The sequence below is a fragment of the Caretta caretta genome, chromosome 5 (assembly GCF_965140235.1).
Source record: "Caretta caretta isolate rCarCar2 chromosome 5, rCarCar1.hap1, whole genome shotgun sequence".
NCBI lineage: Eukaryota > Metazoa > Chordata > Testudines > Cheloniidae > Caretta > Caretta caretta.
In genome coordinates, this window is record NC_134210.1 from 48,596,708 (window position 1) to 48,621,169 (window position 24,462).

General features: G+C 39.3%; 1 protein-coding gene and 1 long non-coding RNA gene across 4 annotated transcripts in view; one reads left to right on the forward strand and one right to left on the reverse strand.

Moving 5' to 3' along the window:
* Positions 1-349: 349 nt before the first annotated feature.
* The window catches only part of HMGCR (3-hydroxy-3-methylglutaryl-CoA reductase), a 37,947-nt gene continuing 13,834 nt past the window's right edge, over positions 350-24,462 (reverse strand). For all 3 annotated transcript variants that reach the window (XM_048849642.2, XM_048849641.2, XM_048849643.2), the window contains exons 7-20: positions 14,555-14,661; positions 13,000-13,116; positions 12,599-12,750; positions 11,015-11,259; positions 10,701-10,873; positions 9,024-9,218; positions 8,075-8,233; positions 7,751-7,908; positions 5,638-5,743; positions 4,392-4,562; positions 3,183-3,323; positions 2,931-3,089; positions 2,453-2,607; positions 350-2,307 (exon numbers count right to left, since the gene is read on the reverse strand). In XM_048849642.2, coding sequence (XP_048705599.1) covers positions 2,253-2,307; positions 2,453-2,607; positions 2,931-3,089; positions 3,183-3,323; positions 4,392-4,562; positions 5,638-5,743; positions 7,751-7,908; positions 8,075-8,233; positions 9,024-9,218; positions 10,701-10,873; positions 11,015-11,259; positions 12,599-12,750; positions 13,000-13,116; positions 14,555-14,661 — 2,093 coding nt within the window. In that variant the 3' untranslated portion in view covers positions 350-2,252. The remainder of the gene's footprint in view (positions 2,308-2,452; positions 2,608-2,930; positions 3,090-3,182; positions 3,324-4,391; positions 4,563-5,637; positions 5,744-7,750; positions 7,909-8,074; positions 8,234-9,023; positions 9,219-10,700; positions 10,874-11,014; positions 11,260-12,598; positions 12,751-12,999; positions 13,117-14,554; positions 14,662-24,462) is intronic.
* Positions 17,323-23,717, forward strand: LOC142072130 (uncharacterized). Its single transcript, XR_012668448.1, has 2 exons — positions 17,323-18,769; positions 21,104-23,717. It is a non-coding gene; the product is annotated as an uncharacterized LOC142072130 (long non-coding RNA).

Genomic DNA, 24,462 nt, shown 5'->3' on the forward strand with positions numbered 1-24,462 from the left:
GCCCAAACAGATTGGAAGACTTTTCTAAAAGTGCATTTTTGTGTTTAGGGTCACATATCTCTCTGAAATGACCATCACAGACTTTGCAAAATATATTCTGTTTTAGCAGACCACTACCGTGTGCCAAATTCCAGGCAAGAAAAAACTTCTTTTCTGGAAAGTACAGAGACGTGTCCAAAACAGGCCTCAATGGAAAGTGTCATACTTAACTACTGTATTGAGAAGTTATTGCAACTCCTTAAGTGTTCTTCATACCACCAAAGGACAATATGTAAACAATCCCTGAAACAATGTTTAATATTTAATAAAGTCACTAATTATACTTAAAAATATCACAATTAAGCCAAAATGCTTTTCCATTGTTTTACTGAAACTGAAAAAGTATTCTGTACCAAAATGTACACAATTTAGTAATAATACAAAACGTTAATTCTGCAAGACAGAATGTCAGTTACATTCACCAAAATGAACACTGAACCACCATTTATTGCCAGCTCAGTGTTACTTTAAATAATAAATCACTGGTTGAACACAGAAACAAAGCAGTTTCAACTCTCCATAAATAAGAAAAAACTACTCATAATAATGCAAAAAGATAAACATTCATGATATTTTCATGCTACCACAGCATACCTAGCATGTAGTATGTCTTCCAGCTTGAATGTTAGCTCTGTGAGACCAATACATTAATATTAGAGCTGATGTTCTACAAAATCAGTCCCTCACGAGTTATACCAAGCTTGCACATTAGAAGAACAGCATTCTCTCTATTTCATCACCACCCCCGAAATGCCTCTGTATCCCCATAAAAAGACCAACCTGCTGACACCATCCTTCTAGTAAGCAGGAATGTTCAAATCCATTTATAGTTTTCCTTCAGTGACTGAACAGGGTAACTGTTTAGCATAGTAACTGATACTTGTTTTCTCAGTAGCAAGTCAAACCAAAATAAACCTACCTAATATTTCCCGCATAATGTTAACAAACACCCTATGTTATCTCACTGATCCAAATACAGTATTTTAATGGACAGTTACTTTTCTTGTATTAATTTTTCTAGTAACATCATTTCAATGGACCCTTGTAAGTTTTCGTAAGATGGATAAGTTGGATTTTTCAGAAAATAAATTACAGTTTTTTCACAAAAGAAAATATTTAAAAAGAATCAAACATAAAAACCAACTGGAACATTAAAGACACGTGATTTTTCTGGCTTTATTACATCTCAAGTTAAGCAGACGTCAAACACCGATCCCTGGGGAGAAAGTGTCGAACACCAAAAATTATTAATGTGCCAACGCACTGTACTTTAAAAAGATGAGATTTTAAAAATGTAAACATCTGTTCTTGATTCGTTCACTTGAATCCATTGCTACTTACAGAAAAAGTTATGTAAAAAACTGTATTAACATTATCAAAGCTCTAAACTGCCTGATGTGTAATTGTTTCTATATCTGTATCAAGAAAGTTTTAGAAAGTCATGATACAGTACTTCTCTCTGAACAAAATGCCCAGGCGGTTGAACACATACTCCTATTAAAGAATGTCAAACATTTCTACACTTTGTAGCAATAGATTTTCCTTAAAGGAAAAAATGATGTAACTCAATTAGGGAGCTAATAATTAAGTGGAACAGCACCAAGTGAAGTACTATAAATAGATCAGTGTTTCTACAGATTAATGAGAGACTCAATAAAATTATCTCATAACTCAAGACGTAAGCTTAAAACTTGAACAAACAAAATTAAAATCAGGAGTTCATGGAAGCAATTAGGCTGCTATCACTTTATATTTAAAACCTACTTTTTTAACCAGAAAACAAAAACCACAAGGAAAATTACATACAAACCAATTTTAGCCAAATCATTTTTTTAAACACACAACAAATTACGCTGCAGAACTTGTTTTCCATCTCAGTCATAACTGGGAGTTCACTAGTCAAAAAACCCTCAATCCTTAATGATATAAAGCTGACCCTTCAGAAGAGCATGCGCAGAGTAAGAGAAATATCAAAAATTCTAAACCATGTTCAAGACATCTGGGATCTTCATAAAGGAAGTAATTTTTAACAGCTGAAGAAAGTCAAAGTCATAAGGAGGAGTTTCACTTATCACAAGTCTGCTGATCTTCTCAATTATCTTCCACAAAAATCTTTGTACTGAACACTGCCTTCTAAATTTCATAAATATATATTATTCTTTACTCCTGGTCAGTTGCTATGGCAATGGTTCACTTCAATGCTCCTCTGACATTCAAGCTGCTTTCTTGGTGCAGTTTCTCTGAAGATCTTGTAGATTTATTTTTGACCTAACAAAAATAGTAAGATAAGCCATTTGGAGTCAGCACTCTCTCTGTAGCTTTAACTGTTTCATGTACCATTTATTACATATTGTGCTGTATTTGGGACAGGGGAAGATGCAGAGTATATAGTACTAAGCTTTGCATTTCTTACCTGTTATGAATCATGTGGCTTTTGACTAAATGTCCAGCTGCCAGTGCTGCCATTAATGACAATTCCCCTGCCATTACTGTAGCACATACAATTTTAGCAAGCTGACGTGCATTTTCACCAGGATTGTCTTGACTTGCACCCTGGACCCCTAACATCTGTAGACAAAAATATACAACATTACACTTTAAAACCAAGCGCTGGTAAAGGTAAATTTGTGTTCAGTTAGAGTTATTTAATGGTCCTTACTAAATTATGTGAACCAAACCAGCTTTTAAGTCCCTCAGACATTAAAAAGTAGCATTTAGCTTCAAAATCAGATGCATGAATACTCTTTAGAACAGTTTAGTTAGTTATATCTTAAAGCCTACTAAAGTTTGAAAAATACTTGCAGTATTACTTAGACACACAGTATACAATAGAACCAGGAGGACTTTTGGTTTAAAAGGATGTTATTTTAATTTTCTTTGATGCTTTGTACCTGCAAACAAGCTTGCTGTGGTAGCAAGTTGGTTCCTCCACCAACTGTTCCAATTTCTATAGAGGGCATTGTGCAGCTGATATACAGATCTTCATTTGTGGGACCTGTTGACTCCATCAGAGTGATGCAGTTAGAGCTGCCCACATTCTGTGCTGCATCCTTAAAGTCAGAATAAAAACATTTAGTTCAACTATCTTAAGAATATATTTAAAAAACCAAAACCTAATAGTGCTGTGAATTGGCTGAACTTACCTGTCCACATGCAATGTAGATAGCTGTGACGATATTTGCTGCGTGGGCGTTATAGCCACCTATGCTACCAGCCATCGCAGACCCCACCAAATTTTTGTTTATATTAACCTCAACCATGGCTTCTGTAGTAGTCTTCAATAGCTAGACAAAACCATATGCTTTTATTATACTTCTCATTAGACAGCAGTAGTAATCCCATGTTGTTTAGTATTAGCACTCAGACTATGATTCCATGGCTGAGGAACTTGCCTCAGAACAGTTCTCTAAAATGTAGACTTTCATATAAAAGAAAATAATTTAAGCTCTTACAGTTGCTAAAACTTTCTAAATACGAACAGAATACAAACCAATGCATAGAGATTTGCCTAAGTCTAAAGACAGCCTGAAATAAATACTTCCAAGAGGTGTGGTGAACCACCCCATTTATTTCAATGGAATGTTGACATTAAATTTGAAACTTAATGATGACAATATAAAAATAGTTTGGAAGAAAAAGCCTGTTAATGAGCTATGATAGTACCTACCTGCCTCTCAGGTAACTCCAATAGCAACAACCCCCAATTGTCCCCATCCCAGCTTGCCACAATCTCCAGCTTCCCCCAATCACTTCTACAATGTAGTTATATATTTTTAATACAAAATTCTGCAGTACAACTGAAAGTTAAAAAAGTTCTGGGGCACTACAAAATTAAATATCAAATTAAGTCACAAGAAATACTACTGATTGTGTTATTTATTTTCATATTTAATTCAATCAAAACCTCTTTATATGAAGGTCCCAAAGAATTTCCAGTCTTGTGTACTGTGATGTGTAGCAGAACCCAGGCTAACTGCTGCAGATTAATTTGCCATGGAGTACCCAAGGGACCGGTTACAAAGGTTATTAAAACTGAACTGAATATAATCAAGTAAACTACTTAAGTGTCAGATCTATTAGACTGTGGAACAGTCTTTCAAAAGAAGGAGCAGAAGATCCACCACTTCAGACATTTTAAACTAGACATCACAAAAGTATATTGAATGAAAAATCCTCTACTAGTAAGTCATTTTTTATCTATAACGTCCATGATCCTACAATAATGCTCAAAGTGAAGAGTGATCATTATGTACAATTTATAAATCTTGATTTCAAGTTTAATTTTTATTAAAGGATTAGTTTGGTTAGAAAAAAAATGCTTTTTTTCCAAGATGAATCAAAGCGGTACTTACTTCTCTGACCACCTTGGCTGGAATAACTGCTTCGCAGACAACAGACTTCCCCCTGCCTTCTATCCAATTTATGGCAGCAGGCTTTTTGTCTGTACAATAGTTACCACTAATAGCTAGAACATGGAGATCAGGAAACTCTTCTTGCAGTCTTGCAAGTGCCTTTTCGGTACCCTGACAGAAGCAGATATAAATGAAGTGTAACTTCCAATGAAGGTTGCATTATAAACCACTGGAGAACGTAACTAATATTTGACTAACCATCACAGAGACAGTAACACATCAGGGCTAGATTGAACCTTTGGGCTCAGCCCCTGTGCAAGGGAAAGCATATCACTGTGCTACCTCAGGAGCAGCAATGGGAAGGAATTGTTCCTCACAGAGGAACCTGGACTCCCCTTTTGGGTAAGATGGTGCTGGTGGGTAGGGATAATATAATCATTGCTCTGCCCCCATCTCACTCACTTGCTCGTAGAGGAAATAATGAATTCACAAGCCCTTGTTCCTCCCCACCATGCATGCTGGACTGCACAGGTGGGTGGAGGCTCTGCCCCCTCTGACTCTCCCGAGTGGCTACATAGGACCAGAGAACACTGGCACTTAGCAAGGTATGCACACAACATGAATCTTAATAATCTGGGATCAATTCTTCCCTTTATTCTTGATTGGGGGAAGAAGGAGAGCCTGAGTTGCATGTGCAGATTTTTTTTCTTTTTAAATATAGTCATTTTAACCCTCCCTTTTTCATTGCTTAGGTACTACTCTTGATTATGGTCAAAGACACAAAGCTAAACCATTACATGTTACCATTTTATATCACTAGAGAGAGACACAGCCTGCCCTAGGTAAATAAAACAAGCAAAAGGTAAAAAATTCAAGTTCATATGGGAAGATGATCAATAAGAATGAAGTTGAAGTAGGATTAATAATCACTTTTAATTTCTCACTCATGTAAACCTGTTTTGCCTATTTTAGATTTAAGCACTTCAGGGACAGAAAGTAAATTTTACTCTAAAAAGCACTATGAACCTTAAAACAGGACTCTGATACTGGATGGCCCTTATACAAGCCCCAGAAAAAGAGAGGGGGAGAAGTTGAAGGGAGGGAGGGAAGTGGGGAGACAGTCCTGTGTCCTTGCTTTTACTCCCTGTATGGTCATGTAAGACAGGAAATTCAGAGTTAATTTAGTGACATTCTTTAACTAGTTATTTTTTCAAAAAACGCTAAGTAGAAACAGACTGGATCTTACTTTTGAGATCATGTTCATTCCCATTGCATCCCCTGTTTCAGACTGAAAACGGATATAAAGGTTACGACCAGCCAGACTGATGTGAAGCTTTTGCAGACGAGCAAACCTGTAAATAAATGAGAATCAACTAACTATTTACAATTCCTTCTCTCTCCCTTATCTCACTAAAGACTACAGGCTGCTTTTCAGCTACAAATGACAGTAAGCCATTAGTTCCGGATAACCCTGCTAAGCACCATGCACATTGTGTGCTCCTCCTCCTGCTCTATGCTCAAAACTAAATCAGCACCAACTACCAGGCACAAAATCCTCTTGACTGCTGATCCAAGAGAAATGTTTAAGAAAACTTACTGCTCCTGAAAGTATCTGTACTGGTTTGCTTAATTTTTCTAGCCCTGCAACTTGTGAAATACAGGATCCTAGTGTTATAGTTACCTAATTTCAAACAACAATTCCCTCCTTCCATTCCCCCCCCCCCAAATTCTGTGTTACTGCATACAAACTACTAAAAGAGGGAGATTTGGCAATTCTTAAGTCAGTTATATACAGAAACAGTGTCTAGAGCAGTGATAGTGAGGGCATGTCCCACAACTCAATTCTATTGCTGTGCAGTAAGCAAAAACAAACAAACTTGAAGATATTGCACATTATTCAACAGCAGCAAGGATGGTTCTATACCATGGTTATCAAGCCTTGCTGGAATATGCTCAAGTGTACTACTGACCTCCACATGGTTTTGTGGAACATGACTCTGCTAACCAATACTGAAAAATCAGTCTTCAATTTTCCAGAGATAATATACAACAAATAATACTGGGGAAGGATGGGGATAAGAGAAGTTATGACAGTCATGCTCTAAATCAGTGGTTCCCAAACTTTAACAACCTGTGAATCCCTTTCACTGAAACGTCAAGTCTCGCAAACCCCCTCCCAAAAATGAGTATTTCCAGGGATTTTCTTCTTTACCTGAGTATAAATTATAAAAACTGTGATCTTGGAAATATAAAATTTGTTTTTATGACATGCTTATTACATGCTATTTATTATTAATTATTATTTATCATTACAGTCTTTTTATTACATTATGAAAACGGCAACACTCTTCCAAGATCTCACTTTCGTAGCTTGTATCACTTTGAATAAGCCTGTTATAAGACAAGGCTCCTACATTTCATCAAGGAGTATCAAATATGAAACAGCATGAAGGTATTTAAAAAGCCAATGCAAAGAGTTCCTCCTACACAAGCATTCAGGTAGTCCAGGCAAACAACGCACGTTGCAACAAAGCTTAAACTTGTTCTTCATAATAAGTTTAAAAACAATACTAGCTGCCTATTTAATTTTAAAAACAGCAAAAAAATCCACCTCCCTTTCTATTTCTTATAAAGAGTCTTGAAGTTTAAATCTCCTCAGTGTGATAGATACGCTTGCTTTGATCTGCTTAGCTCTTGGAAGTCCAGGGGCTCCAGGCTGCTGGCCCCGTGCTGCCCGGGGTTCCTAGGGACAGCTCTGTCCACCATTAGGGAATTTTTCCCCCGAGAACCCCCTGTAACATTTTGCGAACCCCCAGGGGTTCTAGAACCCCAGTTTGGGAACCACTGCTCTAAATCATATTACTTTTAATACTGTTATGCTTCTCCCCACCCTGTCAGTTCTGACATTATAGGATCAATATTCTCTTTAGCCCCTAGAATTAGAGAAGAACACGTTATATCATTTGAAAGATTAGATGGTGGTGTACAACACTGGTTCTAATTCTACAAGTGCAGGATAATGACCACTAAAATCAAGTCAGAGCTGAAGTGTGTGTGTGTTTTTGGAGGTGGAAACAAGTATGAATGGTAATCAGAATAATACCATTTTAAGTTCCGTTTTCTTGCTGTGATTGAATTCCTTATTTTCCTAGGGGATATAACATTTGTTTGTAGTTCTAATGGTTAACCAGATATTGGACATGAAAGATGTTGTTGATTACTTAGACCAAAGTTATTTGGATCCCTGAAACTAGTATCATGTAATTTCTTGCATCGTAGTACACCTAATGCTGGGAGATTTCTATATTTCATTATAGATTTACATTAGTAAATACTTTACAGAAAGCCATGTCACTAACCTACTTGTGCTGTCAAATGCATCTTTGACTATTTTAAACCCTTCAGAGTTTTCAAGCCAAGCCTTTACTTCTGCAGACTGGCAGGCAGTGGGTAATCTTACAACCGGTCCTCGAGTCATCCCATCTGCTAGAACACAGCTATTTGCTCCTCCACCAAGCTAAGACCAAAGGGGAAAATGAATACGATTACTGGGAATTATTGGTAATATTTAATAACTTTAATTAAATAGATATCTATCTTACACAATTCACCTCATTTTGTATTAAGTGATGGGCTCTTAACAAAGGCCAGGAGCTAATCATCCAAGACTGAATTTTACTTACGCATATTGCTCTGCACCCTCTGTTTGTGCTTGCTATCAGACAGCCTTCTGTTGTTGCCATTGGAACTTGAAACTCTTTGCTATCCAGGAAAAGTGGCCCAGCTACACCTACAGGGATGGGCATGTATCCAATCACATTTTCACAGCAAGCTCCCATTACCTTTAAAAAAATGTTAGATTTAACAGTCATTAAGGATACAGCATTGCTATAGCATGTTGAGAAATTGATAACAAATAGTCATCAACAAATAAAATAAATCAAAATTAGCCTACTTTACCAACTTGATTTTTCAATAAAATACAACATTTTTACACTACAATGTTTTATACTGTGCACAAAGTTTGGAAGTATTTAGTAAAACTTGACCGTAACCTTCTGAAGTTCACTGAAGTGTTTAATCATTGAAGTAATGTATAGTAACAGATAAAACTGCAGAAAGAATTTTTTTATATTAGTGAATGCTATGTACTTGTATCTATTAGGAGAGTTACTGTACAAAGTGAAAACTGTATTAAAGTAACAATCTGGATTTTGAATAACTTTCCTTTTATTATGACTCAACTCATGTTTCCACTCATCCCAGTAAACTCAGCTGTGGTATTATCAAAGCCCTAAATTTACTGAGATTAGGGAACTCTATACATTAATACATAATTGTCCTTTTTGATCATGCTACAAAATTGATCTGGACTCTTAAGTTTTCATTTCAAAAAATTAAGTATCCAGTTCTTATGTCTGTGAGAACTTTCAGATGTGAACTGAATGAATACCCATGCAGACTGTGTTTGTATGAAGACAGATTGAAACTATAATTGACAGCTTTGTCTTAATTCTTTGGAAGTGGTGTACATGAATTATAATTTTGAGAAGAATTTGGGGAAAACATACAAAAGGAGTCACCTTAAAATTTAAAAATTAATTCACTCTTGCTTGTCTCCATTATACTTACCAAAGAATAATTGTAATGCCTGTAAGGAAGATATTGTAAGGCTGATGGTTCAGGGAGCTTCTGAGATAACATCTGTCTGCGAATAGATACTCCACGTTCATGAGTTTCCATCAGAGTTTCCAGTTTGTAAGCAGGAATATGCTTAGCATTGACTAGGTTGATGACTTCTGCATCAGTGAGGAATTTTGCACCTTTCTAGAAATTAAAAAAAAAGTTTTGTTTGTGTTTGTACAAACTGCAGTACAACTTTTAATGTTTCCAGTAATATTTCATGTTTCCAGTATTGTAAAGGATACTTGTTACTTCTGCAAATCATACCTAAAGAATCTGTTTCATTATCAACATCAGTAAAATGCAGCATACAAAGAAAATAATTCTAAATGAATTTCTGGTCTGTGTCAATCATGAATCCATATAAACCAAAAGCAAAGAAAACTAACAACCCGCAGCCAGATACCCCAGCTGCAATTTAAACTTCAGAGTGAGGCTTATACTCATTGTAGTGTAAGTATTTTAGTACATGCTTACCATCAAATAACCTGCAATACCTAGCCCCAAACTAAAAAGTTATGTATCGACTAAAAGTTCCATTACGAAATTTCATTGCTTTTCCAGAGTGAAGGCAGACTCTTACTTTAAACACTACAGGGCACATCCTCAGGTAGCATTAATTATCATAGCTCCACTGAAGTCAAATGCCAGCTGAGGATCTGGCTCTGTGTATTGAACTATCTAAAGAAGACAGATTATGTACAAGTTTATAAATGGAAATTTTTCTGTAAAGTACATATTAGGGGGAAGGGGGAAGTCTGGTGGTCTGTAGCAGTGGACCCCAAACTGTAGGGCATGCCCCCCCGGGGGAAAGGGTGCACAATGTGGGGCCCAAGCCACCCCCCACAGCAGGTGGGGAGGGAGCACCATCCAGCCCTGCTTGGTCCTCAGCTCTGCTCCAGCCCTCCCTCCACCAGCCCCGCCCGCAGCCTAGGCCCCTGGCTTGGCCGTGGCTCTGGCCCCACCTCAGCCCCTTTACCTCTGTCCGCACCTCCCCTCTTTCCCCACCCTCCCCCAGGCCCCAGCTCCTGACCGCAGCTCCTGTGGCGGACATGCAGACCGGGGGGGGATGGGAGAAGGTGTGACATGAAAAGCTTGGGAACCACTAGTCTGGAGGGAGCATAATACTCTGTCACATGGGGAATCAGAATCAGTAGCCACACAACCTCAGAGATTTCAGCTTGGGAGTGGAGAGTGAAGAAAACTGAGCACCTTATGTTGCTCTCAACCAGCCACCTTTAATAGATGTATGGACTAACACTCTAATTGTTCATGAGCAGGAAAGCTACCATGATATGGAATTTTGGGGGGAAGATATGGTAACAAATCTTTTGTTTACAAAAATGGGCAAAAACTGAATTTTTGGCTGCATGCATTCAAGAAACAGAACGTATACAAATAATTGAAAAGCAGGAATTCACTGGACCAGAAATGATCTCTAAAGTGCATTTTGCAATGGGTGTATACTAAGAGTGTAAGTAAGCCACACTATTTACACATACATTCAATTGTAAGAGCAATACAATCAACTGAAGAATGTATCCACAAACAATGGTTTCACTGTAAAATTTTAAAATACTCCTTAAAATTTTTTGGTCTTGAAACCTTATAGTTCTCTTTTCTTACCTCTGCATTTCCAAGTATACATAAACATTCTTCAGTGGAGCGTGGCTCTTTGGGCAATTCAGTTTCAGGCTCCTTTCTATTAAGGAGTGAAGAAGTTTCCGTAGGGATGCAGCTACCAACCACAAATGTAGCCTTGGCTGATGGCTCTCCTAATGCAGGTTTTATTACTTCAACTGCATAAACACAAATTAAAATAGGAATTTAGATTACAAAAATCTCAAACAGACTACAGTTTTTTGGTTGCAAAATAGCCCCACCATTGGATCCTTCCGGAGCAGCCCCAGTACCTAAGATACCCAAAGCATATATATTACCTTTTCTCTCTTTGGAAATTATAGACTCTTCTACAGTGCTGGATTTCTGATTATTTTTTACAAGTCCAGATTGTTTTCTGCAGCAGTTATCAGGAATCTTTTTCTGAACTATCAAGGGAGATGTTATGGGGTTCTTCAGTGAGAGCGTGGACTCCGTCTCTGTCTGTTCAAAGAAGATGTATTTCACAGCAAGAAGAAGAGCTAAACCAAGAGTGATTACTTGCTCAATGTCCAAACTGGCCATTCTGAAGGAGGATCAAACAAGAAGTAAAGTTAAGTGTGTTTTGAGTATATAAAAAATGTTTGTTTATCACTATAGACTCACACTGCTTTAACAAACAAGCAAGACATGCAAGCTAATACCTAACAAGAAACTGCTACAAAGCTAACCAGCAATGTTTATATAATCTTGTGTATATAGCTACATTTGATAAAATGTATCACTGGGACATCCATTTGCTTTAACAAGAGCACTATGTTGATCATAATTTATGCAGTTATTAGAATCTCAATCACTCTACCCCCTTTGTAACAGATAATTGAAGTAAGTTACTTTAGATAAGAAACAGCACGGCAGTTCAGCATGTTTGAAGAAAAGCCGTGAAACATCTCTCACTAAATATTTACTAAACCACAGTGAACAGCAATTCTTATGTTGAAACCCTAGCAAAGAGAAATATAATACCAAATCGCTCAGAAGGCATGTGCCATTCAACAGCTAAATCACTGATTTAACAGTTATTTCCTGGTAAATGTCGTGTGATTCAATTATCATCTCTTGCCATCCGTGGCAGCTATTATAGTGGGTACAGAAATTAAGCCGCTTAAATAGGTAAAGAATCAAGAGATTTAGAGGCTGATTTTCAGAGGTGATAGGAATCCACAGCTCCCACTGACTTTGAGTTGTGAGTTGTCAGAACCTCTGACAATCAAGCCCATAGTAATTTAACATTAGAAAAAAATCACAAGGAAAGAGAACAGTGACAAGGACCCTTTTTCCCAGTCCTTGGGGATGGGTGGTGCACATGTGGGAGAAGCTGTGCACGTTCCCAGAGAGAAGGGAAGCTGGTTTGAACACCTGACTAGACTACATCAATTACCATTAAATTCACAATCTCTCCACACAGTCAGCTCCAATTTTCCTCTGCTATGCAATGTGTGTTAAAAGATTTGTTTAACTTAGTAACTGGTATAAAAGACTCATATTTAGGAACTAATTTAAGAAATGAAATCTACTGTAGTACAATCACAAAATTTAAAAATAATGCCGCAGATCCTCAGTCTGCCTAAGCCTGCTTTGAAATACGTCAGCAATGGACCTAAGGCAGCATTATGGCATATGAAGAAAGATTGCTCGTCCCTGACCATAGCTAGACTGTGGAGCTTGTACAGGAATGACTATGGAATGCCATGTCACACAAAGATCTCCATATGTAGAAAATCCTACAGTGGCCAAAGCAGATGGGTTTATGGCTGCTTTGCAAAGTACTTTGCCTTACAAAGTAACCTGAAAGCACCAGAGAATAAGCCCCAGTAAGTGGAAGATGCAACAGAATACTTAGAAGGACCAAGATATTCACTCACCTAGACAGGTAAAATTGCCATAGAGAAACATTAGGTTCAATTCTCTTTGGTGCATTTTCATCCATTCCCACTGAATTTTCTGCTGTACTGTTTTGAGCAGATGGTTCTGCTATCCAGCGACTGTGAGCATGAACAAGAACCAGACCTAGAGACTTAAAAAGGAAAGAGAGAGAGAAGAGTGAAACCTGTTTCCAGATGTAACTAGCCAGCAAATCTAGTAACAAGCAGCAATTTTTTAAAAAAAATATTTTTTTACTTTCCCATGCCCTCCTAGGTTTAAAACTAAAAGCTGCTGTTGACAACAGACAGGGAATATAACTTTACAGTAACTGAGAAATATTTATGCATACATTTAATTATATGGTTGCTTTTCTCTAAAGAAAGGGAAAACCCCCACATACCATAATCATTTTAACCCTCTGCGTTACAGGGTTTGGTTTGTTTTCTTCTTCTTCCAAAACACGGGCAAAATGACTAAGTTGCCATATGGGTCGCCCCTCACGACTTTCACGAGAAAGCTACAACAAAAAACAAAAGATCCTGTTCAGTGCATATATTTGAAGAAACAGAGCAGCAAGCAAACTTTTTACTAGTATGTCACTAGAAAATACAAGAAAACTGTCAACACAAGGAAGCTGTACCAAGTTTAATCTAAGTCAGTTTTTAAACCATGGCAACCACCTATGTTGGGCACTTTCTTTTTGGTTTAAAACTGGCTTGTTTTGGTTTAGCTTACAATGAATCCAAATCAACTTAACCTAAGCCACAATAAGAGTGTCCATACAGCCTTTTGCACTAATTTAAATAAATCATTTAAAAATCACACCTTTAGTTAAACTGGTTAAGCTTTCTCCTGTACACAAGCCTGTAGTTACATTTGATCCACTTAATACCACACTGAAGACTCAGTGGCAATACAGGAACAAAACAGAAAATTTAAGACCCAAGCAGGAGGTTCTCAGCCCAAAATGTTCAAATTTGTATGTCTAAAGTGAAGTCCTTAAATCCATAAAATAAATAAGGCCTTGGTTCACAAAAACCTCCTCATTCAGGAAAATATTTAAGAATGTGCTTTCCTGAATTGGGGCCTGGAAGTGGCTCAATTTTCAGAGAAGCTGAGCATCCACAAATCTCACTGAAGCAAGAGTGAGAGCTGCCCAGCACAAAACAAAATCCATGCCACTTAGGTGCTTAAATACAAATGAAGGAGTAACATTAGGCAACAAATTTTGACTATTTAAATCATATTGCCTGTAAATCAAAAATCCAGAAATCAAGATTAACACTGATACAGACCTCAAAATATGATCTACAGCATTTCCTAGCGTAAGATTGTGCCTGAACTTAATACTGAAAGCTAAAGGGCATCATATAAACTGGAATGCTGACCTTTCAAGTTAATTATTGGAACTGTAGTATAAGAAACTGTGTAATTTTTTGCTCTATTCTGCTCCAGAGTTAGTTGTAAAAGGGGATATTACCCAGGACATAATTTATCTCTGTTTTTATGAGAAATTTATTCCTCCAAGCACACAATTCATTCATGTTCATTAGAGGTATACATATGTATACAGGGAATATTCAATTACCTTATTGGTTTAGAAGCTATTGCAGAAGAATAAAGTTGAACACACACAAAAAACAACTACAAGTTTTAAATATTGATAACTGGAAGATTATATACTATTATTATTTTCAACATCTAAAAACAACTGTAGGTGACATGTTTTTGTTCCAGATATACCACAACCATGCAAGTTATGACTTTGATTATGATTCCTCTTGAACAAAGAAATAAATGTATAATAGGATATAAATTGTGAAGGCTAAACTTGGGTGCAATACTAAATTGTTATCTCTCAGTTTAAATTAAATAGCTATACAAAGAAAAACAGGACACCACCATTAGGCCAACATGCTCTTATGCTACTGATGCCATCTTAAAACTGGTCTTACCTCTAATACCAAGGACACACATGCTGGAAAGAAAGTCATGAAGACAAAGTAGTTGGCAAGAACAGACATGCAGCCAAAGCAGCACATGATTTCAAGCTGTCGCACTCCTACATTAAAAAGAGGCAAAAACAGTTACATTTTGTGCTTACATCTTACACAATGTGCTTTCTTTATGCTGAAAAGGTATCACAATGGTAGCACAACATTAAGATGACTTTGTACATCATAAAAGGACTGACTGTCCCATCCCTAGATTGCGAAAAGTGAGCACATTAAGCAATGATGTTGAAATAATTAGGATCTACAAATGCAAGATGAGGACCTACACTGTAAGGTGTACCTTTAAGAATACTACTGTCATCTTATTTAAAGTGTAAATTAGCATTAGTATTTTAAAGCTCTCAATGAAGGACTGGTTCTAAGTTTGCAGGCTTCAGATTGTGACTCCTCATTCATCTGTCTACCAGAAGTTGATTTCAAAGGAAACTTTAATCTGTGATATTTGGGCAGAGGTAGTCAGTCATGTATTTAAGGAGTCAGGAAAAGTATTGATCTGTGGCTACTCTCTTGTAAGCATTGCATATATGAGCAGTTACTGATCTTCCTTCTGAACTTTGCTTTATACTAAAAAAAGTTTTGAAGTGATATTAAATGTTATGAATATTTTCAGAATTAGTCTGCCCCATGAGCATTTCTGTAATTAGAAGAAAACTGAAGTTTTCATTACGTGGTTTTTCCACAGGTATATTTAAATCACACAGAGCTGAAACTTAGAACTACGGGGTTGAGGTGGGCAGGTTTAAATATGCTTTCAAGGTTAAAGATGACAGGTCATGAAGAAGATCTCTGTGTAAGCTCAAAACCTTGTCTCTCTCAGCAACAGAAGTTGGTCCAATAAAAGATATTACCTCACCCTGCTGGTCTCAGGGGGGAAAAAAAGTAGTCTTGTGCACTTTTCTGATGTACAAAAGTAGCCGGAAAGGTTTTTCAAACCCATCCCACCAAAATTATTTTTACATTAGAAATTCAGGTCCTGTCTAGCCTAGAAGCCTCTGTGAGGGCTGGAGAGCTAATGAAATGATATCATCAACAATAGTAGGAATGAGACCTGAGAAACTGAGAGGAAGGAATTTTTAGTCTGACTGTTTAAACAATGTTTTTGTTAACAAAGAATCATAGAATATCAGGGTTGGAAGGGACCTCAGGAGGTCATCTAGTCCAACCCCCTGCTCAAAGCAGGAACAATCCCCAACTAAATCATCCCAGCCAGGGCTTCGTCAAGCCTGATCTTAAAAACCTCGAAGGAAGGAGATTCCACCACCTAAACCAACATAAACCACTAACATTTTGGACAAAAGACATCCAAGTTACAGATTCATAATCTTAACTTCTTTGATTAAGATATGAGAGCTAAAAGCATAAATCCTCTGAAATATCCAGGAAGTTCCACAGCAAAACCATGAAAGACCGTGTGAACACGCCTGATGTTTCTAAAGGTAAACAAGCAGGGAAGAAAGACCTTAAAACACAAACACAAACACACACACACACACACACACCACAGTTTCAGACTCTGTTTATACATCATAAAGAAGCACAAAAGTCTTCAAACCAATAAAAACAGCTGAATTATTTACATCTGAAAAGCTCTTACTTTTTATGATTAGTAACTACATTTCCTAAAACAAAAATCTACAGCGCCAATGAAGATAAAAATTATAGAAAAGAAAAATGTAAGTAGAAGTTTCTTTGCCTGTTTGCAATTTAAAACAGACTAATAATCCCTAGCATGTAATTCATTTTAGAAACATTAGTTCTTACAACAATATGAAGGAGGCAAGTGATAGTTATTTCATACATCTGTACTGAAAGTGTAATAGATTTAAAAAGTTCCACTATAGTGAGAGATTTCAGTTCATCCCCAAATAGTAAGGGAACAGCGTACAAAATAAGATCCCAACCCTGTAAAGCGATCTGTGCAGGAGACCCTTGACCCACGCAGTGTCCTATAAGAATTCAATGGAAATCTACATTTTCCTTTATGTCATCAGCACCTGCAATATTATTCACATCTGTTTTAAGATAACAAAAAGCAAGTACAGTGGAATCACATTATATGCGCATTTAACTTACGCAAACTCAACTATATGCGCTAGGCAAAAAAAAAAGAAAAACAACAATTTAAATATTGTAGTGCTGGAGATTCCGCCCACCATTCCACTCAATGAGCGTATGCCCCAGAGCGAGCGTGAGATGTGAATCTGCTGTTCCCTCAGTCGGTCTCAGTTCTCAAGTGCCTCTCATAGTGTGAGCATCTCGCTGCGCTGAGTGTGATTCTAGTGTTTAAAGATACATACTGTATTTTTTGTACAACATGGCCCCTAAACGCAAGCCAACTACTTCATCTGGTGCTCAACCGAAGAAACAGCGATCTGTTCCAATGCTGGAGGAAAAACTGGCTGTGTTGGACTTATTGAGAGACAGTATGTCAGTCTCCAATGTGGTGCGTAAATATGGCCACAATGAATCTAGCATCCGTGCCATCAAGTTTCGAGAGAGAGAAACTCGTCAAGCCATGGCATCAAGTTCTCCAATAACTGCTAAGGTGACGAGCCAGGTGTGTGACAGACTTTAGTGAAGACTGAAAAGGCATTAAACTTATGGCTGGAAGACATGAACCATAAACATATGCCTATCGAAGGCAACACTTTGCGAGAAAAGGTTCTTAGCCTCTACGTGCTGTTCAAACCTCCTGCCGAAGAGGGACAGCCTTCTGATGAGAAGGAATTCAAAGCCAGCCAAAGTTGGCTTAACAGTTTTAGGAACCGCTTCAACCTCAAAAACGTGCAGACTACTGGTGAAGCTGCATCTGCCAATGAAGAGGCAGCAAAAGCCTACCCCGAACAATTAAAGAAAATCATAGAAGAAAAGGGCTATCTTCCGGAACAAGTTTTTAATGCTGACGAGACTGGGCTCTTCTGGAAATAAATGCCCAACTGCACTTACACTTCGAAATCAGAAAGACAAGCTCCTGGCTTCAAAGCAGCTAAAGACTGTGTGACTGTGTTGTTTTGTGGCAATGCGGCTGGGCATTTAATAAAGCTGGGCTTGGTCTACAGGGCTGCAAATCCCCATGCCCTAAAAGGCAAAAAAATCTCCTGCCTGTGTTCTGGCAATCAAATAAAAAGGCTTGGGTGATGGCAGCATTATTTTTGGATTGGTTCCACAAGTGTTTCATTCCAGAGGTCAAGTGGTACCTCGAAGAGAAAGGACTTGACTTTAAAGTGTTGCTGATCGTAGACAATGCTCCTGGCCACCCTGCGGCACTCTGGTTTGCGCATAACGATGTTGAAGTCGTCTTTCTCCCCCACAATACCCCCTCCATCCTCCAACCTCTGTTAAGGAAAAGTTAGCACATGTGACTCCATTTTGGTTTGGGACCCACCATTGTTTAAATGCCAGCACATCATACACCAGGAGGAGTGATCCTTAGATACTGAATCTCTGTGAAAATCCTCCTCCTTGTCTCCAGCCTGCCTTGACTCCCAGTATCTGGTTTTTGTCAGTCTCTAACTCCCTGTCTCTTGGTCTTGATGTGAGGCCTCCCATTCTGATAATAAAAGTTACTGATGCATGGCTTTAGGACCATGCTGTGTAATTAACATACTGATATAGCACGAGGAATGCACCAAGCAGGGATAGGTGGTAGATAAGACAAGGGTTTGTTTATTGGCTTAGGTTTCCAATGCACGAGGGCAACATGCTTTGCTAAAAAGTATATAACCTTTGTATAATCTGTATTCATGGTCCCCTCCTGGCTAGCAGGGGGGCACCACGCTCGAGCGTAATAAACTTAGTGTTTTTTTGGGAACTCTGCAGTTGTGGACTTTGTTTCTGTGCCTCAGCCTAGATTCGAACTGTGTGTATCCTATCAGGTGTAATTCGTAGCATTGGTGTGCGTGTCCTATCAAGTGTAATTCGTAGCATTGGTGTGCGTGTCCTATCAGGTATAATTCGCAGCATTGGTGTGCGTGTCCTACCAGGTGTAATTCGTAGCATTTGTGTGCGTGTCCTACCAGGTGTAATTCGCAGCAGTTGTATGCGTGTCCTACCAGGTGTAATTCGTAACAGTTTTGGCAACCCAGATGGGACTCTAGGCTCGCCCCAACAAGCGAGACTACACTCCTCCTCTCGGACAGCTCCAGCCGGCACAGGGTGAGTTCACCTTTGAGAACTCTGAGGAGGGGGGGGTGTGAGCCGTCGCTTAGGCGATAAGGTGGCACATTTTGTGTTCTTTTGGTAGCCCATTATGGGTTCTGGGCAGAGTGTAAGTAAGGGGACCTCTTTGGCTGAAATTCTCGAGAATTGGGGGGAATATTTCTGGCACCCATGGGTTAGGCAGGAAGAAAGCTGTTATTTTATGTAAGGTTGAGTGGCCAACACTAACAACTCAAACATCTGTTGAATGGCCACCGGATGGGTCCTTTGCTGGGGATACATTAACAGTGCTTAGAAGGAGGCTGGAGGACAAAGCTCCAGCCCAGATGAATTATTGGTATGTATGGGACAACTGGGCTTATGTGCATGTGAAAGGACATCCTCTTTCCTCCTCCTTTTCTTATTCATCTCAGGGGTCTCCAGCCCCACTCTGTGCTATGCCTGCTTCTGCCCCTCCTCCGGCTTACCCTCGGCTTTCTGACTTATGCCCGTCACCTCGTTGCTTGCCAATTAGCCGTGCTTTCTGTCCAGGTGACAAGCCTCATGTGGGGAGGACTCGGGTAGCCCTTGTAAGTAAAAATATTTAAGAAAAGAGACCAGGAGGGCTGGTGGCTAGTTAAGAAGCCCACCCTCCTTGTTAATTTGGTAGTGAAACAAAGCTGGTGCTCATGGAAGGGACAGTTCAGAGAAAAAAAAACAGGATCGGGCCCAAGCGGGCAGGCAACAGATAGAGAGATTGGAAAACAGGTTGGAAACTTGAAGGTCATAGTGAAAAAAGAGGAGTAAATAATTACAGGAATAGAAAACATAAATCCCGGAATAATACTTGGAATGGTAAAATCTAAGTTAATTGGGTGTCGTTTTGGGAAATAAGCAAGTGATTTAAGAAAGGAAAGTAAAAAGTTAACTCTTTAATTGCTGGAAAGAATTAAGCAGTTGAACTTTGTGAAATACTGGAAAGAAAAAGAATTCTTGGTTTCTTTGCAGCCATTTTGGAAAAAATGGGCCCTTTTCCAAAGAAATGCAATTATACAGTGCTGCTTAATTAGTATCTTATTAGGTTCCAAGAGGCTACAATAGGTGATGTCTTCCTTTTCAGGTCGCTGTGTGTTTGACAGCAGGAATTAAAAGTAAAAGGCAATCAAAAGTCTGGTAAAGTTTATTGTGCCCTTTTTAAAGTAAGAATCTTTAACCTGTGGATCCAAAAGCAAGCCGGAAAGCATTTGTTTTAATGTAAATTACCTACCTGATAAGGTAGAGGCCACTGAAACCTGGGCTGCCTATAAAACAAATACAAGAAAATATGGGTAATTCCTCTGTTTTGCCTGCAATTAACAAAGGTATTTGTATAAAAAGGAAATATTTTAAGCAATGACTGACTGCCCAAAAGGGGTAGATCTGTGTTTTTTTTTGTCTTTCAGAAAATCAGAAAAAAACTGATGCCAGCTGAAAAGCAATTCAACATCTCATGAATTTACTGGCACAATAGGAATTCTGTTCTGTGTTCTATGTCCTGTCTTGTGGTGTTTGTCTTGTGGCCAGAATTGCTGTGTTTAATTTTTCATAGGACAGTTTAGTTTAAAACTAAATAGAAGGGTTAAAATCAAAATGCAGATACTTGTTTTATTCAACTTGGAATACAAAGTGTTTGGATAATGTCAAAAAATATGATATACTAAAGTTTAATACATTTGCTTAAGTAAAAAAAAAAAAAAAAATTCATTGGCCAGATCTTTTAATTGAAAAAATTGTTGTTAAAATTTGCACACCAACAGTCTTTGAAAGCAAGGACATGAAAGGTTAACCCACTCCCCATATTATACATGAAATCCTTCTGGCTACCTCACATTTCTAGCCAGAGGGCTGGGAAGGGAGGAAAGCTATTGGACACCAGAAGTTGTACCAAGTGGACTCCTCAAAAGTGGGTGTGCTTGTCCTGGCTTGTTGCTCCAAAGCTCTGTAATAAAGTCATTTTCCTAGAAGGGTGTATGTGGCATACATTATACAATAAGACTAAAGTGCTGTATAATGGGCAATATACATGTGTTCCTTTTTAAACAAAGGTGTATAAGTAAAAAGTGAAAGTTTCCTTTGCAGGTTAATAAAAGCCAAGAAGGGGAAAAAAAATAAAACGGAGGACGAGCTAATTCAACGCTGTAACTGGCAGGCTCAGTCCAAAGATAAGACACTGGCCTGCCCAAGGACACTACTCACAGCTAGGATTTGGCTAACAGCCAAGAAAGAGGGGGGCTTAAATGTGCCCAAGCAGCTGTGAGATCTGCAACACACTGCCAGACATTAATGAAATGTGTTAGATCTCTGTATTTACAGGTAAAAGAAGTCCTGCTTCAAGAATCCTGAGCAAACCTGCCATTTGTTAAAACCAGGTGACTGGGTCTACATAAAGGTCCATCAACAAAAGACTACTCTGGTCCCATGCTGAAAAGGCCCTTATTAAGTCCTGCTAACTACCAACACCGCTGTGAAGTGCCAAGGACTGACTGCCTAGACCCATGCTTCTTACTGCAAAAAGACCCCTCCACCTCGAGGTGACTTCACTTCGACTACTGATCAGCCTGTCCCTCCTTCTGGGTTTTTTTTCTTTCCTCCTTTTGAACAGCAAAAAAATAACAAGGTGAAGTGCTAGTAACCTCTCCCTTGTCCACTGACAAAGCTAACCTGCATTCAGTATTTGCTAAAAAAACAACAACAAAGCACTACAGGGTGACGTGCTTGTAACCTCTCCCCTGTTTAATGCAAAACCATGACTGTTCCAAAAAAAAAAAAGAAAAAAGAAACGCCTGCTCTGCTAAAACCACCAAAATCCAAGGATTCCTGACTGCAAAAGACACTGAGAATTGGCCTCGATGGCAAAGACGGAGCATTGTACATTGGCAGGGAGAAAGTTGCAGAATGTATTCTTGGGAATGTGAAGTAAAGTGGTGGGGTGGGTTTATTCCAGAGGCTGGAACCTGTGCTTGTAGGCAAGTATAAATACCAAAAATGCCTTACAGCCACGAACATTACTCCCACCATCTGCCACCACTCCTTTGCAGGTAAAGGTTCCTGGATCCACCATAGCTATGTTAAGTTGGCGCTGGGACCCCCACCTGACCCTGACAAGCCATTGGATGAGCCACTTCACGAATGAACACCACGACCAACCCATGGACTAAGCTTTCCAGCTACTGGGACCTTCACAGCCCACCAGGACTTTTTGTGTTCCTGTTTATTGGACTTACATTGGGGGTAGTGTTTTTTGTATAGTACAGGAGAGGATGTCGACTTTGGTATGGTTTGCCTGGGGGGGGTCCTCTCCCTCTCCAAGTCCAGTACAAGGATGGGAGGGCAATAGCTTCTTGAATTTAACCCATGCTATCAAACAGGGTGTAAATCAAACGCAGTGTTGGATTTGTATTCGTACCCCCACATATTTAGGTCAGGGGGTCCCGTGGTAGGGGTACCTATCCCCCTTAATCGAACACTCCAAGCTAAGCTATGGGTAAACACTACATTTAACTGGAATGTTACAATTCAAATATGGTCTATTGATATGGTGGCCCAGAGTAATTATGCTTTACGTGTGTCATGACGTAAGGGCATAGAAAATACAGTTTTTGTAGGGAATTTTGTGGGGTGCAAGGACACCACCCAAATCAGCTCTGGTGCGGGAGGCCCCTCTACCTACTCCAGAACCCATGGCCGGTCCCCGAGGGGTCTGGCTGGTATTGGTTATGTAATCACACAGCCTATAAGGTTCTCCCAGCAGGATGGTGTGGTACATGTACCTTAGGGGCTATAGTACCCGCCGTGACAGTACACCAGAACCTGACTCGGGGAGAGATCCGCAATCTAGTATAGAGGGACCGACGAAGTATTCCTTTAAACCCCCTTTCTTATCGGCCCAAACGCTTTCACTCCTTTGTGCGCTGGTTTCTGCCATGGTTGGGAGTAAGCGAGCTGAAAAAAAGCTATAGTTAACATTTCAGCTGCTTTGGAACTAATGGCAAATGCTACTGCAGATGCTCTCTCTGCCCTTCAAATTGAAGTCACCCAGCTATCCCAAACTACATTGCAAAACCGCCTAGCCCTGGATTATTTCCTTGCAAATCAGGGCAGGGTTTGTGCTCTGGTCAATTCAAGCTGTTGTGTATTTGTAAATCAGCACCATAGGGTGGAAACTGACATCCACATCCTCAAGCAACAGGCAGCCCTATTCCACCACATCAGCCTCGACACTACCAACGCCGGATTCCAGAAGGTCTGGGACTGGCTCACCTCATGGCTACTGGATGTGGGGACTTGGGGACGGCGTATTTTGTATTTACTTCTTTTTTACTGTTATTGTTTTTGCATTATTTTTTGTATGCCTACAATGCTGCAGTATGTGCTGTCGGCAGTTGCTAACCCTGCAGCGCGGTTACTCAGCCCAAATATAGCTTACTGACGTACAAAAAAAAAAAAGGGAGGACTGTTAAGGAAAAGTTAGCACATGTGACTCCATTTTGGTTTGGGGCCCACCATTGTTTAAATGCCAGCACATCATACACCAGGAGGAGTGATCCTTAGATACTGAATCCCTGTGAAAATCTTCCTCCTTGTCTCCAGCCTGCCTTGACTCCCAGGATCTGGTTTTTGTCAGTCTCTAACTCCCTGTCTCTTGGCCTTGATGTGAGGCCTCTCATTCTGATAATAAAAGTTACTGATGCATGGCTTTAGGACCATGCTGTGTAATTAACATACTGGTATAGCACGAGGAATGCACCAAGCAGGGATAGGTGGTAGATAAGACAAAGGTTTGTTTATTGGCTAAGGTTTCCGATGCACGAGGGCAACATGCTTTGCTAAAAAGTATATAACCTTTGTATAATCTGTATTCAGGGTCCCCCCCGGCTAGCAGGGGGGCACCACGCTCGAGCGTAATAAACTTAGTGTTTTTTGGGAACTCTGCAGTTGTGGACTTTGTTTCTGTGCCTCAGCCTAGATTCGAACTGTGCGTGTCCTACCAGGTGTAATTCGCAGCATTGGTGTGCGTGTCCTACCAGGTGTAATTCGCAGCATTGGTGTGCGTGTCCTACCAGGTGTAATTCGTAACACCTCTCGAACAAGGCACAATTCGCTGGTTTAAGACCACGTACATGAGGCTTACGTTCTCACGGATACATAGTGCTGTGGATGCTGATCCCAATCTTAATGTGATGGAGTGTTGGAAGTCCTTCTACATTGCCAATTGCATCACATATATTAAACAGGCAATGGATGCAATCAAGCCTGAAACAGTCAATGCACATTGGCAAAATCTATGGAAAGAATGTGTGAATGATTTTAAGGGTTTCCCGACCATTGAGAAAGAAGTGAAATGCATTGTTCAGGTGGCCAGGCAAGTGGGTGGTGATGGCTTCGTCGACATCCTTGAGGAAGAAATTGAAGAATTAATTGAGGGCCATAGAGAAACATTGACTAACGAAGAGTTAGAGGAACTGATAAAATTGTCTACAGAAACGAAGATGACGACGACGAACAGGAAGACCCAGCAAGTTGGAACCTTCAAAAACTTGCTGAAGTGCTCCAAGCAGTGAAACACTGGAATGATTTAATTTCTGAATACGATCCCTCTATGGAACAAAGTCTCAAAATCACACGTAGTATTACAGATGATTTGAGACCGTATCAAGAAACGTTTGAGCAGC